Source organism: Neltuma alba, unplaced genomic scaffold (assembly GCF_004799145.2).
Source record: "Neltuma alba isolate B1F8T4 unplaced genomic scaffold, ASM479914v2 tig00011182_pilon, whole genome shotgun sequence".
NCBI lineage: Eukaryota > Viridiplantae > Streptophyta > Magnoliopsida > Fabales > Fabaceae > Neltuma > Neltuma alba.
Window position 1 is genome coordinate 178,977 of NW_021635909.1, and position 14,175 is coordinate 193,151.

Below are 14,175 nucleotides of genomic sequence, written 5' to 3' on the forward strand. Positions count from 1 at the left end.
AACAGTAAGCATGAGGTGGTCAGTGTTGTTAAATTCATTAGTGAAATTGTAAATTCCTATATTTAAGTTGTCACTGGAGTAAGTGGGTGTGTGTATTTTTTGGTTGTTTCGAAAGATAAATGAAATTGATTATTGGGGAACTAAAATATTGATTTATGCTTCTTTGTTGCAGGTTAGCAGGCTTTGATGACATCTGACATTGGGTCTAACATTGAGGAGTAATTTTTTTGGTGTAAATAGAATAACTTTTGAACCCTTAATTTTTTTGGGAGAATAGTTGATAGAGATGTTATCCTTTTTGTAAATGATGTTAACTGGGTAGGATATGTTTGTAATCTGAATGACAAGGAAACATTGGGTGGTGGTTTAATCTTAATGTTAACTTGTCATTTGAATACAAGTTACGTTACTTCTGTCATAAACATACTGGTTTTTGGTAAATCTTATCACTTCAATAGTCAATTACATTATACATGTAGTAAAGTCTGAATGTTAATATAAACATATTATGATGTTCTTCAGGTGTACTTGTATGCTATTTTGTCAACACATTTTTACCATTTGCTTAATTCCTCTAAGGGAGATGGTGGAAGTTGCCAATGGGCATGACCGGAGTGGTTAATTTGATTACAAATGCTGTTATTCACATTACAAATGTTGTTATTATCATTATCGGGGTAGTAAAATTGGCTGAAAATATATGTTATTTGGATTTGAAAGAAATGAGTTAACAAATGGCAATAACAAGATAGTAACTCTTATTGCAAAAGTTATAATTCACGTTACAAATATTATCATTGTCATTATTATGGTACTAAAATTGGCTCCAAATGCATGTTAAATTCATTTCACATTAACCAGTTGCAAATGACAATAGCGAAATTATAACTCTCATTACGAAAGTTGTAATTCACATTACAAATTTTGTCATTATCATTATCAGGAGTGTGAAATTAGCTCCAAATATATATTACTTGGGTTTGAAATAAACGAGTTGCAAATGGCAATAGCGAGATGATAACTCTCATTACAAAAATTGTAATTCATATTACAAATGTTGTCATTATCATTATCGGAGTAGTGAAATTGGCTCCAAATACATGTTACTTTGGTTTAAAATAAATGAGTTGCCAATGGCAATACGGAAGTGGTCACTTTCATTACGAATGTTGTTAATCCCATTACGTGTGTAGTGAAATTTGGGTCCAAATAGATGTAATTTGGGGTACAAATAATTGAGTTGCAAATGCCATGACAGAAATTACAACTTTCATTATGCATGCTGTAATTATCATTACTTGTTTAGTGAAATTATTCCAAAAAAGATTTAAATTAAGCCAACAAATATCATAACTTACAACCTACAACCATAAGTCAAGTATTTTGACAATATCTGAACACTACTTTCACAAATACTATATGTTTAATTTACGTAATCTTTACTACTATCACAAATGCTGTCTTTTGGTCAGTGTGGTGGCTTCATTTGATAAAAATAAGCCACTCACTACCCTGATAATGATAATAACAACATTTGTAATGTGAATAACAGCATTTGTAATCAAATTAACCACTCCGGTCATGCCCATTGGCAACTTCCACCATTTCCCTTGGAGGAATTAAGCAAATGGTAAAAATGTGTTGACAAATAGCATACAAGTACACCTGAAGAACATCATAATATGTTTATATTAACATTCAGACTTTACTACATGTATAATGTAATTGACTACTGAAGTGATAAGATTTACCAAAAACCAGTACGTTTATGACAGAAGTTACGTAACTTGTATTCAAATGACAAGTTAACATTAAGATTAAACCACCACCCAATGTTTCCTTGTCATTCAGATTACAAAAATATCCTATCCAGTTAACATCATTTACAAAAAGGATAACCTCTCTATCAACTATTCTCCCAAAAAAATTAAGGGTTCAAAAGTTATTCTATTTACACCAAAAAAATTACTCCTCAATGTTAGACCCAATGTCAGATGTCATCAAAGCCTGCTAACCTGCAACAAAGAAGCATAAATCAATATTTTAGTTCCCCAATAATCAATTTCATTTATCTTTCGAAACACCCAAAAAATACACACACCCACTTACTCCAGTGACAACTTAAATATAGGAATTTACAATTTCACTAATGAATTTAACAACACTGACCACCTCATGCTTACTGTTTGTCACCATTTTTCCATTCCCGACGTGTCACTCTCTTGCCCTGGTCAAATTCTTCATCCAAACCCTCTACACTCACAGACCCATCCCATTCGAGCATGCAGCAACAAAGCGAGTCAAGAAATCGGGTGATACCAGCGTTTTAACGGAAAAATTGCTTACCTTTTCCCTCTTTCCAGATTTCGACCCTTGCTCTAGCTTTGTCTTCTCAGCCTCTCTCTCTTCTGGTATAGTATTGTTTTCTTCTAGTTCATATCTTCAGAGAGGTTCAGGGCATTTTAGTCTTTCTACCGAATTGACAAAATTCCAGATTGATACCCCATGCCTATTTGGTCATTTCAGTTATTTGCATACCCATTTTGTCATTTTAAATTTCAACAGTCATTTTTCTGTCATTTTCCCTATAATTTACGTTTGGATTATAGCTTTTATAAATAAGTTAGTTTGTAAAAACAGTTGTTTGGATTATGATTGAATGAGAAGTTTAGTGTGTAAAATTATCAAATTTGGTATGACTTTTATTAAATAATAAGTTTGTGTGTATGAAATTCCCAGAATACCAATGCTTAGTGTATATAAAAATTTATCAAGTCATGGTCTCACCAATTAAATTTCCAATGGGAACTTTTCCTTAATTTTTCTTCAATTTTATTATTTAATTTTTTTCTTTGAATATCCTTATAAACATCAATTATTGAATCTTTTGAAGTAATTTTATTTTTTTCATCAAATCAAGATAGGATCCACTTCGAGACCTTTCTCCTTCTTCGATCATGATATCCCCCCCCCCCCCCCAACATTGAATAAGCCAAAAGCAACTCCATATTGGCTTATGCTTTTAAGCCCCTTTTGCTTCAAAAGCCAAATTGATCAAAAGTGATGCAAAACATATGTAAAAGTACCAAACATGCTTCTACCCCCAAAAGCTACTTAAAAGCCCTCCAATCATGTATATCTGCTTGACAAAACCGTAATAAACTCATTACCAAAAAAAAAAAACCGTTATAAACTGATCGCTACAAATTGACCAATATAAATATGATGCCCAGTTGGCGCCATGTGGCACTAATTGCTCCAAAAACCACTACTAAAGATGACACAAACTCCTTCCTAGTCAAAAAACTGCAAATTTGTAGTGATTTGACTTAAAAACACTACAAATTATGCACTTCGTAGCAGTTTTTTAGAACCCCTACAAAGTAACAACTGTAAAGACAGTTTTTTGGGGCAGTGGCAAGCAATGTGCCAAGTATCTTACTGTCATTACAGATATCAAATCATTTCTTTAGAAATTCTGCACGCACAACTACACATTGCCAAATCTAAGAAAGGCTAATATATATACAGAGAGAGAGATTACAAATTGAAGTAATAAGCAAAATATACACTGGGTACAAGAACATTAAAATAGCCTCTATTTTACTAGTAAAGCACATGCTCGCTTGGTTTGAATAGACATCTTAAATAAAATGTTGAGTAAATGATATCCAAAAAAAGTTTAAATTGTGAAAGTAAAAATATGACTACTGGTAAAAAAGAAAGAGCTGAAATGAAGATAGGAACCCACTTTAAGCCACGGTCATATGTCACAAAGAAAGCACTACTAAATGCTATCATCATGCTTGTTATGGAGATGAAGAGTGTTATCAATCCGAATATTAGCTTTGAGGGTAAAGAATGATGAAAGTCATATTCTGCATAACGTGATATGAGAATGGATAAGAAGATTAGTATGGAAGCCGAAGAGGAGATCATTGCAATGGCATCTGATATTGCAAATATCGTAAATGATCGTTTTCCCAAATAATTTGGAACTCCTGTATCATCCTTAATACCACCTGGTGTGCTAAATGCCGCAGTAAACACACCGGTAGCAATAAGAGTTGAAACAAGCATACATGACTTAGCTGTTCCTTTCATCCAAGATTCAGCATCTTTACGTAATGCAGCATGCTCCTCAGTGAATAACTCACAAGGGGTTTTATCCTTTGAGTTTTTCTTCTTCATATATGAGGGCAACACTATCTTCCTCACCTCCTGCCATATCAAGGGATTGTTCATAAATTAATTCATGTAAATATTCTAGTTTTTGGGATCATCTAAATCATTTCATATTTACCAATAAAAAAGTACCTCAAACCATAATAGTTCAAACTTCATTTGGAAAGCTGCTCCAGAGACCAATTCAAGTCGATTAGCTGGTGCTAACATTGCAGCCAAATGTAATATAGTGTTTCCACTATTTTTGTCTTTATATGACAACATGATATCCTTTCTTCCGCTTATATCATGGATGAGATTGAAGATTTTAGGATGACGATATAAAACAGCAATATGAATTATAGTTTGTCTTTTGTCATCTAACTGCCACATTAAATCAGGGTAAGACTTTATAAGTGTAGCTAAAAAGTCAAAGTTTCCAACTTTTGCTGCATCAAATAGTAGTCTTGATGGTTCATTTATGAGTTTCTTCATATTTTCCTTTGAATCTACACCGTTGAGAATTTCTTCCCATAGGAGATGAACAAGGTCAAGGGCAACACCATTCTTCGTACCTAGGGTATATAATTTGATAAATTGAATATGCCCAGTTAGAAGTTAGGCAATATACTAGATGCATATTGATAAATATTTGTTGGGAGGGGGGAGTAGAATATTAATAGATCACTTGTTAAGAACAGTTTTTTAGTCTTCCAAACAGGCAGTTACAATGCTAATCAATTTACCTGAACTTGTGAGTTGAATTTGATGTTCTGGCCTATAACTTCCTAAATCTGCTGTCTGAGCCATGATATGTAAACCTGTCATGCCATCTTCATCCGTTGCAAATGCTAGTTTTCCTTTTTCTTTCAACATGTGCAATGCCAAATCTATGAAACAGTTATCAACAGAAACGCAAATTCTAAAATTAAAAGCTGTCAGACAGTTTAATAAACATAGAGCTACATATCAAGCTCAAATAATTCACAAAGGATGTTATTTTTTTAATTTTGTTTGTACTAAATACTTATTCGTGCCCTACTTCTACTTCACTTATAATAATTAAGTGTATTTGTGCTTCGTACGCAATATATACTTACCATAAATACCAGAGTCAATGCAAGTGAGGAATAACTTCTTCCATTCTACTTCTTCAAAATTTTCATCAACAGTGAAAGGATATAGATACTTTGTCAAATCAGCTCTTCCTTGTAATGCAGCAAAAAGAATAGGAGTGAAACCTGTTCGACTTCTTATTTTTGGTAAGAAGCAATTTTTTCCTAACATTAACTGAACAATCTCCAAGTTTCCTGCAATAGTAGCCAAGCTGAAGGCAGTGTTTCCGTTTGAGTCTTGTAAATCCAAGTGTATTTTGTTCTCTTCCATCATGTTCACAAGCTCCTCCACAAAGTGAAAATGACCTGCTCCTACTGCTACATGAAGTATTGTTGACCATCCTTGTGCTATGGCAGCACTCAGAAGCGTTCTATTTTGACCTAATATGAGCTTAGCTTCTTCCCAATTGCCTTCAGATGCATACTTGTGAAGAGGCACACATAATTTCAAGTACATCATTCTGGCCTCAGCTGAAACGAAAGTGATTTCATTGTGAAATTCTCATATTAATTTGTGGGGATGTGACTTATTTATGGGAACGATCATCTTTTATAGAGAGCCAAAATTTACGCATAAGGAGGCTAAGATAAAATTGGTCGTGTGTAGTAGGTAAAGGTTGATCTAATGCTCTGAAGTATTTTTTTAGGTGTGTTCAACACTCTAAAGCATTTATTTAATGGTTCATTAATGACCTTGAAATATTTTCCAAGTTTATCCTGAATTTTGAAGTATTTTGTAGTTCATTTTACACAATGTCATATTTTTTCAAGTGTGTCTATTACCATGAATACTCTAAACCCATAAATTAGGGTATTTAACGCAACTAAAAACATATTATAAAGTGATGGATAAATCACAAAAAATTTTAAGAAGACACGCCTAAACAAATATTGCAGGTGTTGTATCAACTACTAATTAAATAACTTAGGGTAAAAAAAATTTGAAAAATTAGGGAGTCATCTCCCCTGCCAATCCCCCTTCTTCAGTCAGTATTTCATTAGATATTCATCCCCAAAATTTGCAATGAAAATACACTACTAAGTAGACAAAACGTTGCTGAAATACTACCAAACAAGAAGGTTAAAATATATGTGAAAATATAAATAATGAAAAAGAAATTAAGATTGTAAAGATGAGATATGTATGTTTTTATATCATTTTGTTGCCTTGTGTACGAATAGATAAACGTAAAATGGAACATAATTTAAACTTTATCTTATAGTATCAAAGGATAGATATTTGGTTATGCATATTAAATTGATTTTTTTTTATTGTTATAGGAAAATCGTGAGGAACCTTAAAAATAACTGAACGCATTAGTGTTTTATATGACATTAGAGAAAATGGAGGGAGTAGTTAATTACGCGTATCCTGTAAAAGGTCAAGGGAAGGTCTCTTGAACACGGCTGATTCCACCCTTCGTAATAGGGAGTTACTGGGTACTTCAGGAGGATTCACTATATCACCATTTGATGCATTCATTATCTGCAAAATTATACACATTAATTAACACTTCATTATATTCGGTATCATCATGATGATTTTTCTATCAATCTTATTTTTGGTTAAAATGCATTCAGTAAGTATTTTTTACGTGCATTTTTAAAATGTTTTACAGTGCATCCAGTACCTCCAAGTATTTTGTTAGATACATTCAGCGTCCTAAATAGAGGTGGGAATTAGGACCGGCGCTCGGTCCTATAGAGCCGGCCCTGTAGGCTGGTGGGCTTAGAAGAGCCGGCTTTACAAGGTTGAAATTTAAAAAATATCCCAATTTGTTAGGCCTGATTCTTAAGCTAACAGGCTTAGGGCCGGTTGGTGGGGCCCATATAAAAAAATACTATTTTTTATAATTCTCATATTTTTTATCAAAAAATAAAAATAAACTAATGAAATTATTAATAAAGACATAAATATGAATAAAATTAAATCACAAATACAAAATATCATCATATATAAATATCCATCAACATCTAAAAACATTTAAAACATTTATTAACAAGATAACAACATCCAAAAGTTTCATCTACAATGCAAATGTGCAATAAACAAACACTATTATAATCTTTTAAAACTTCATCATCATTATAATTAATTACTCTTCTTCATAAGTATGCTTTTCTTTCTTAACAAAAATATCAAGTTTTTCTTTTTATAGGAATTTTACTTTTAAATTTTGCAATCTAGCTATTGTTTTACTTTAATTTGAGAAACATTGTTATTGAAACTCATAAATTTCTAATTCAAATTATAGAATTACAAGTTATATAAGTATACAAATACCCTCTTATCAAATATATATAGTTTAAAATATCAACTCATATAATATAAATCAAATCATTATTAAGGTCCAAATTAACCCATTTTTTAAAATTTAATTGGACAAATTATTGTCTAAAACTACATAAATCAAACCATTATGTGAAATTTAATTTTAAAATGATAATAATAACTAAATATTTGAAATATCATTAACAATGTAAAAAAATTAATAATATTAGAATTACACCAATTTTTTTAAAAAAAAAATTATAAAAAGGCCTAAACGGGTTGGCCTGTTTAAGCCCTCAGCCTTACAAGGCTAGACTTGTAGGGCTTGTTTCCCATTTGAGGGGAAAATTTTTAAGCCCGATCCTCATAATTTTTAGGCATAAACGGGCTCAGCCCGTTTTTTCGGCTCTAGTCCTAAATTATATTTTAATATATCTAACATCCTAAAATATTTTTAGGTGTATCCCGTATTCTAAATTATTTTTTGGTATATCTAGCACTCTAAAATCCTAAGTGTAAAATTGCGCCAAAAAATCTTTAGGGTGCTGAACTGCTGGATGCACCACAAAATAAATTAATATACTGGATGCCCCTAAAAAATTATTTTAGGATGGTTGATGCAAGTTCACTCTTTTTATGGGGAAAAAAAAACATGTAGATACTTCCATAATGCGTACCGATACAAACATATACGCGCGCGCGCGCACTCCCTCACATTCCAAATGTCTCCATTCGATAGTTTTTGTTTTGTTAGGACTCATTCCACCTAATCTCCTTTATTAAATTTTGGTTTAATATAATTTTTGATTCCTCAAGTTTGTCCTCATTTTGGTTTTAGTTCCTCAAGTTTTAAACCATAAGTTTTAGTCCTTCAAGGGACAAAATAGTCAAGATTTTTATGGAATTACAATGACCAATGTTTTAAATAAAAAGAAACTTGAGGGATAAAAGCTAATGGTAAAAATTTGAGAGACGCAAACCAAAATGAGAGCAAACTTGAATGACCAAAAATTGTATTAACTCTTAAATTTTCATTCCCATAATATCCTTATTTATTGGTTTTTATCTTTACACATTAAATTTTAATCATAACATTATTTTTTGAAAAAATTATTAAAATTAACTAACTCTCTACGTATTAATTACAATTAAAAAATCAACTTACCTACCTTTCCTTTTGAAATCTGTGGAGTAGTTAAAAGCCATTATATTTAGGGCTAAAATGGGGTAGATTTTTTGGCTGAGTTTGTGTCAATGCAAAAAATGTCTTTGGAAGAAATACTCCAATTGGACTAAAAAATACTCAAATTTGATGTTGTCAAATTGCTATATTAAAAAATCTATATAATTAGACAAAAATGAATTGAATCCTTTGTAATTTCAATAATAATCCTCCATACCTGTAAAAAGTTATGGGAAGGTCTTCTAAATTCAGCTGATCTGACCCTCCGTAATTGGGGGCGACTAGATCCTTGAGGAGGATTTCTTGGATCTTGATTTGATGCATCCATTTATCTGCAAAGTCATACACATTAATTAATAGTTCACTATATATACTCAATATCAGCATGTGAATTTCCTTTCAAATTTTTTTTATTAAAATAAGCACTTATTCCTCCTGATGACAAGTGTGATAATAAGATATACAGATATACTTAAATAATAAAAAAACATTTCTTGAAAAATTCCTCCCAACAAAATTATTGCCCAAAGATATCTAAGAACTTAGGACTTAAAGGGAGTAGAACTCGTCTTCAATTATGTGCAATATAACCTTAGATATGCAAAAATGTTTTCTGTTTCGCATAAAATTATATAGAGGTTATACATAGCTAAAATAGAGTTGTGCCCACTGAAGATAGATTGCACCGATCCTTAAACAAATTTTTGAAGTCAAAGTAACTCTGCGTATTAATTATTACCAAAAAAATCAATAATTATAATCTACTTGTTTTTTTTTTAAATTTGTGAATTAATTAAAAGGATCTTATATTTAGAACTAGGAAGTAGATTTTTCGGTCAACTATACATATGAATGATAATAATTAAATTGTTAATTATGACAAACTATGAGTGTTGACGATTTTTGACCTACAGTTAATGAAATCAAAGGGGTATCGGTGTTCGGGAAAATCAAGCAAGTTCAAGAAAGCAGCTCTGCACTCTAATGACTTCACATACCAATGATTAGATGATGTTGAAAAGCCTTTCTTTCAAAGTTTCCATTTTCAAAAATTTGCAAAGTAATTTGGTGAAACTGTACTCACTTAATCATAATTTCGTGAAGATTAAACCGTGAAAAGAACATTTATTTTTATACAGGTTTATTACTTCAGTCTTAAGATCTGTGTGATATATTTGACAAAAATGAATTAAGTCCTCTGTATAATTTCAATTATAATCCTCCATACCTGGAATTTCGACTGCAACAGGAAATTTTCCTCTCGTAGCACTTGCCTAAAACCAGTTTCCAGAATCGGAGAGTTAGTTTTCTGGGAAATGATAATATAAAAATTACAATTCTTGAGGTATGCATAGAAAATGAGATTTAAAAGATCTGAGTCATATTTGAAAGTGACTCTCCGACATCTTTGATGAAATCATAAAGGTAGGCCAGGAGGAAGAAAGTTAAAGTAGAATGAAACGAAGTCGAAAACATACAAGTGAGATTTATTCAAGGAAATGCTTTTGCAAACAGATGAGCAATACGGCTACCGTTCACTGTTGAAGAAGATGAAGAATCTGTAGATGAACAGAGAAAGAAGACCCTTATTTTACCTTATGGGATGCCTTTATATGTTCTTTGCTTTTAGAGTGATATTGCTTAGTCCTTCGGTGGTGCGATGTGAGAGAATATATATATATATAGAGATGAGAGAGAACCTACGGGAGTGGTTCTTCTTAGTCAATCTAAGCATTAAGTCAATTCCAGTAGTTAAATAAATAGCACACGGAGACCAAAAACAGTGGTTTCCCTCTTCTCCATATGGATGAGCCCCATGCACTTAGCTTTTTATTTTTTTCAAAAAAGCAATGATATGAACTAACTAATCATTGTTGTCGTTGTTAAGTTTGATAATATCTTATGAGTAAAGATAAGTTGTAAATATATAAGTAACCATGCATATTTTAACCTAATTGAATAAGCTAAATTGCAATTTGTAAGCGTCTTCGATCTATCCCACTCATATTACTCTGTATATTTTATATTGATTATCATATAGGAGAACTTAAATTGCATTGAGATTTTAAGGTGATGAGATGCGATGAGATTGGGCGGTGAGTTTTAAATATCTCCTGTGGTTCCATACTTAGTCATGCAAGGGATAATGAGTTAGATTAGGAGTTTTATTTTAAGTCTTTCACAATAATTTACAATCAAGTGCATCTGACCTCTGGTTATATAAATAAAAATAGTATATCTTAGTGTAGAGAGAGGGACTTACAATTGCCCTAATTCTTTGTGAATTTTTTTTTTGTTCATTCATTATTGCATTATGTTTCTTAAGATGCATTTAGGGGAAAAGCACTATGGTTGAAGGGATTGGTGCCTTGTTTGAAATTCAATTGATTTTATATTCCCTTTATTCTTATTTATTTTCACAACAGACAGAGAAATTGGGCACCAAAACTTTGACCTCAGCCTGCCGCCTTTTAGAGGAGTGGAGACCTTACCACCCATTCTAGAGATAGAAGAAGAGAGTCTAAATTATATGGTTAAATGGCAATTTTACCCTTAAATTATGAGAACTTCGTCATGCTACGCTTTGGGATTCTCAATCAACAATTTAACCAACCGATGCAATATTGTGTGACTTCAGGTCATGTTCACTTTCAAAAACCTTTAGTGATGTCCTAAGATAACTAAACATCATAACTACAATAAAACGAGGTTTTGGCTTAGAAAAGTAATTTAAGCTATAACTAAATGAATGCAATAAAATTAAAGCCAGGTTACAACATTTTTGGTATTTTTATATAAAATAGAAATGAATAATAGGAAATCTCCTGAAAATGAATTTGATGGCAATCATGTTTTACTCAAGATAATGGAAGTTTTGTAAAAATCATTAGGCTTTCTTGAATACAACCTCAATGACTCATTGAGTCCATTATTTAAATCAATGAACTTTATTAATGAAACATTATTAAGCTCTTGTAATGTGCAATTTGAGAATGATTAATGCAATTGGTTTAATGCAATCTAAATCAACTCAATACCCAAACATAAGTATTCAAGATAAGAGAGAATCAAAAGAGCCATAATGAAACATATATATATGACCACATATATTAAAGCACAAAACTAAAGGCTGAGCCTAAACACCTTTTTGAAGCTTGGAAACTCATGCCTCTCACCATCATCATCATAACTTCACGTAGCCTCTAGAATAGCACGCAATGGCATGAAATCTTCAGCCATAGAAGCTGGAAATGGAAGAAAATGGATGGGAATGGAAAAAGGAACGTAGAAATGGAGGTAGAGGAAGAGAGAAATGGAGAGAAAAGGGATGGAGTGAATGGAGGTAAAGGAAGTGTGTTAGGGTTTGAATCAGTCTTCCTCTTCTATGGTTGGAGTCAGGTCTAGGTGCAGAAGTGGGCAAAAGGTTCCAATTTGACATAGTCCAAAGCCCAAAATGCTGTTTTGTAGGCACAATGGGTTCGCTGTGGTGAACTACACAAAGAGCCACTTCTTGGTCTTTTATTTTGCGTAATCCCTTGGTTTGACTCCTTGGCTCCTTTTCTCTCATGTCCTACAATGAAAATCAATGTTTCTTAGCATCAATTATCCTATAAATCAATTGAATATAATTAATTACCAATTATGATAGCTTAGCCCTAAATTAAGCTTAATTCAATACAATCACTCTTAATCCAAATTATACAGAAATACATGTAAAAGAGCCCATACAACTTAAATGAACACTTAAAATGGTGAGAAATAACATAGAAGAATAGGGTTCAATTAAGCACTTTGATCTAATTTGAATTATTGATTATTATAGCAATGCTGCCCCTTGGGCTTCAAAATTGTTGCAATCTCACTCTTAAACTAATGGATATTAATGTCAACCATTGACTCTCGATTGACTTTAAGCTGGGTTAAAGAATATTGTTGCCCTTGAAGTATATATGGAAGAGCAACTAATATGAGCTTAATAATGTGGAGAAATTGATATCATTGCTTTTTGTTGAAACATGTGGCATTTTGTTTAAGGTGATCACATGTTTTGCCAACCAGTATTTATTAGTAAAAGAGCAAGTCTATTAACCTAGCTAGAGAAACAATAAATTAGAAACGTTTTCACAATTTAACTATGCCTATCTTAACTTGCTCGTAGGGCACTTGCTGCTAAAAAAAAAATCTCTCAACCTGCACTGAAGGTTGATAGCAAAACATCATGTGCATGTTCTATTAAAAAGGAAAAAAAGGGTTGGTGGATAGATACAACCTATGATAATACTATTATCAAAATTTAGGATGCCAGTTACTAACCACTGGCCACTTGGCGGAGTGCTTGTGCGTGTGTGGGGTGTGCGTGTTGCGGGTTCCAGCCTGCCCCTCTTACAACTGGGGGGAAAAAAAAAGGGATGCCAGTTAATATTTATGTCAAGCATAATACTTCGGGTGCAAAAGTACTCATAAATTTAATTTGAGGTGGTCAATGTTAATGCATGTTAATATCCAGAGGTGATATTACAAGTTCCAACAAATAGTTTAGGATAACTAATACTCTTCAAGAAATAGTTCAAAGGCAAGATTGTCTTTTAACCTGATAATTTAGAATTTTTTTTCATAACTGACCCAAAATTTATAAAAGTTTTGTATAATTTAGCCATAACTAAATGAGCAGTCATCATGATCGAATTAGAAGTGAGGTTGACTGATGATGTGCTTCATTTGGGGGAAAAAGAATCCCAGATAATATAAACTTTTCTTAGATCAAAAGCTTGCACGTAAATAATGTGATAGATTATAAATTTTATATTTTCTATTGATGTTAATGAAAGTTTTCATTGTACATATAGTTATTACCATCATATTCCCTTTTATTTTCGAATCCCCAAATACAAGTTATCATTACTATGTCTCTTTCATTGCCTTTCATATCCTCCCTCGTTCTAACTGTGTTTTAATGGAGACATTAACTACACGAGAGCAAGAATGGAAAGGCTCGAGAAGACTTATCAAAGATCAAATTTAAGGGTGGTTAGTTAGAGAGTGAGAATAGTAATTGTTAGAATAATATATGAGAGAATGCCCAAATATATATATGTATGTATATATGTGAGAAACGCGGCTGATCAAAAGTAGGCTCTTTTGTCAGGTAATATCTTCATCTTTATCTTTTCCAATTCCACTGTGTTCACTAAGTTAATTAGAAGTCACCAACACCGCAATTCCAGTGCATCCAAATGTAATCCCATTTCCTCCTATACATTATTAAAAAAAAACCTGGAAAAAATCCTCTTATTATAAGACACCTCCCAAAAAATAGATTGTCTTTATATTATAGATTACCAAATGATGTATTAATTCATTTTTCCAAGATTTTTTTTTTTAACTTTCAGACAAAACTAATGATTTATCCATTTCTCTTTGAATTTGATGAGGTAGTAAAA

At 32.1% G+C, this 14,175-nt stretch overlaps 1 protein-coding gene across 1 annotated transcript; it reads right to left on the reverse strand.

Annotated features, from left to right (window-relative positions):
- Positions 1–3,580: 3,580 nt before the first annotated feature.
- LOC114762052 (uncharacterized) lies at positions 3,581–10,055 on the reverse strand. The gene is made up of 7 exons (XM_028951504.1): positions 9,963–10,055; positions 8,952–9,066; positions 6,645–6,765; positions 5,265–5,750; positions 4,911–5,054; positions 4,318–4,739; positions 3,581–4,221 (listed from the first exon to the last, which is right to left on the reverse strand). The coding sequence occupies exons 2-7, from the start codon at positions 9,060–9,062 to the stop codon at positions 3,607–3,609; spliced, it is 1,899 nt and encodes a 632-aa protein (XP_028807337.1). The 5' UTR covers positions 9,063–9,066; positions 9,963–10,055; the 3' UTR covers positions 3,581–3,606.
- Positions 10,056–14,175: the final 4,120 nt, after the last annotated feature.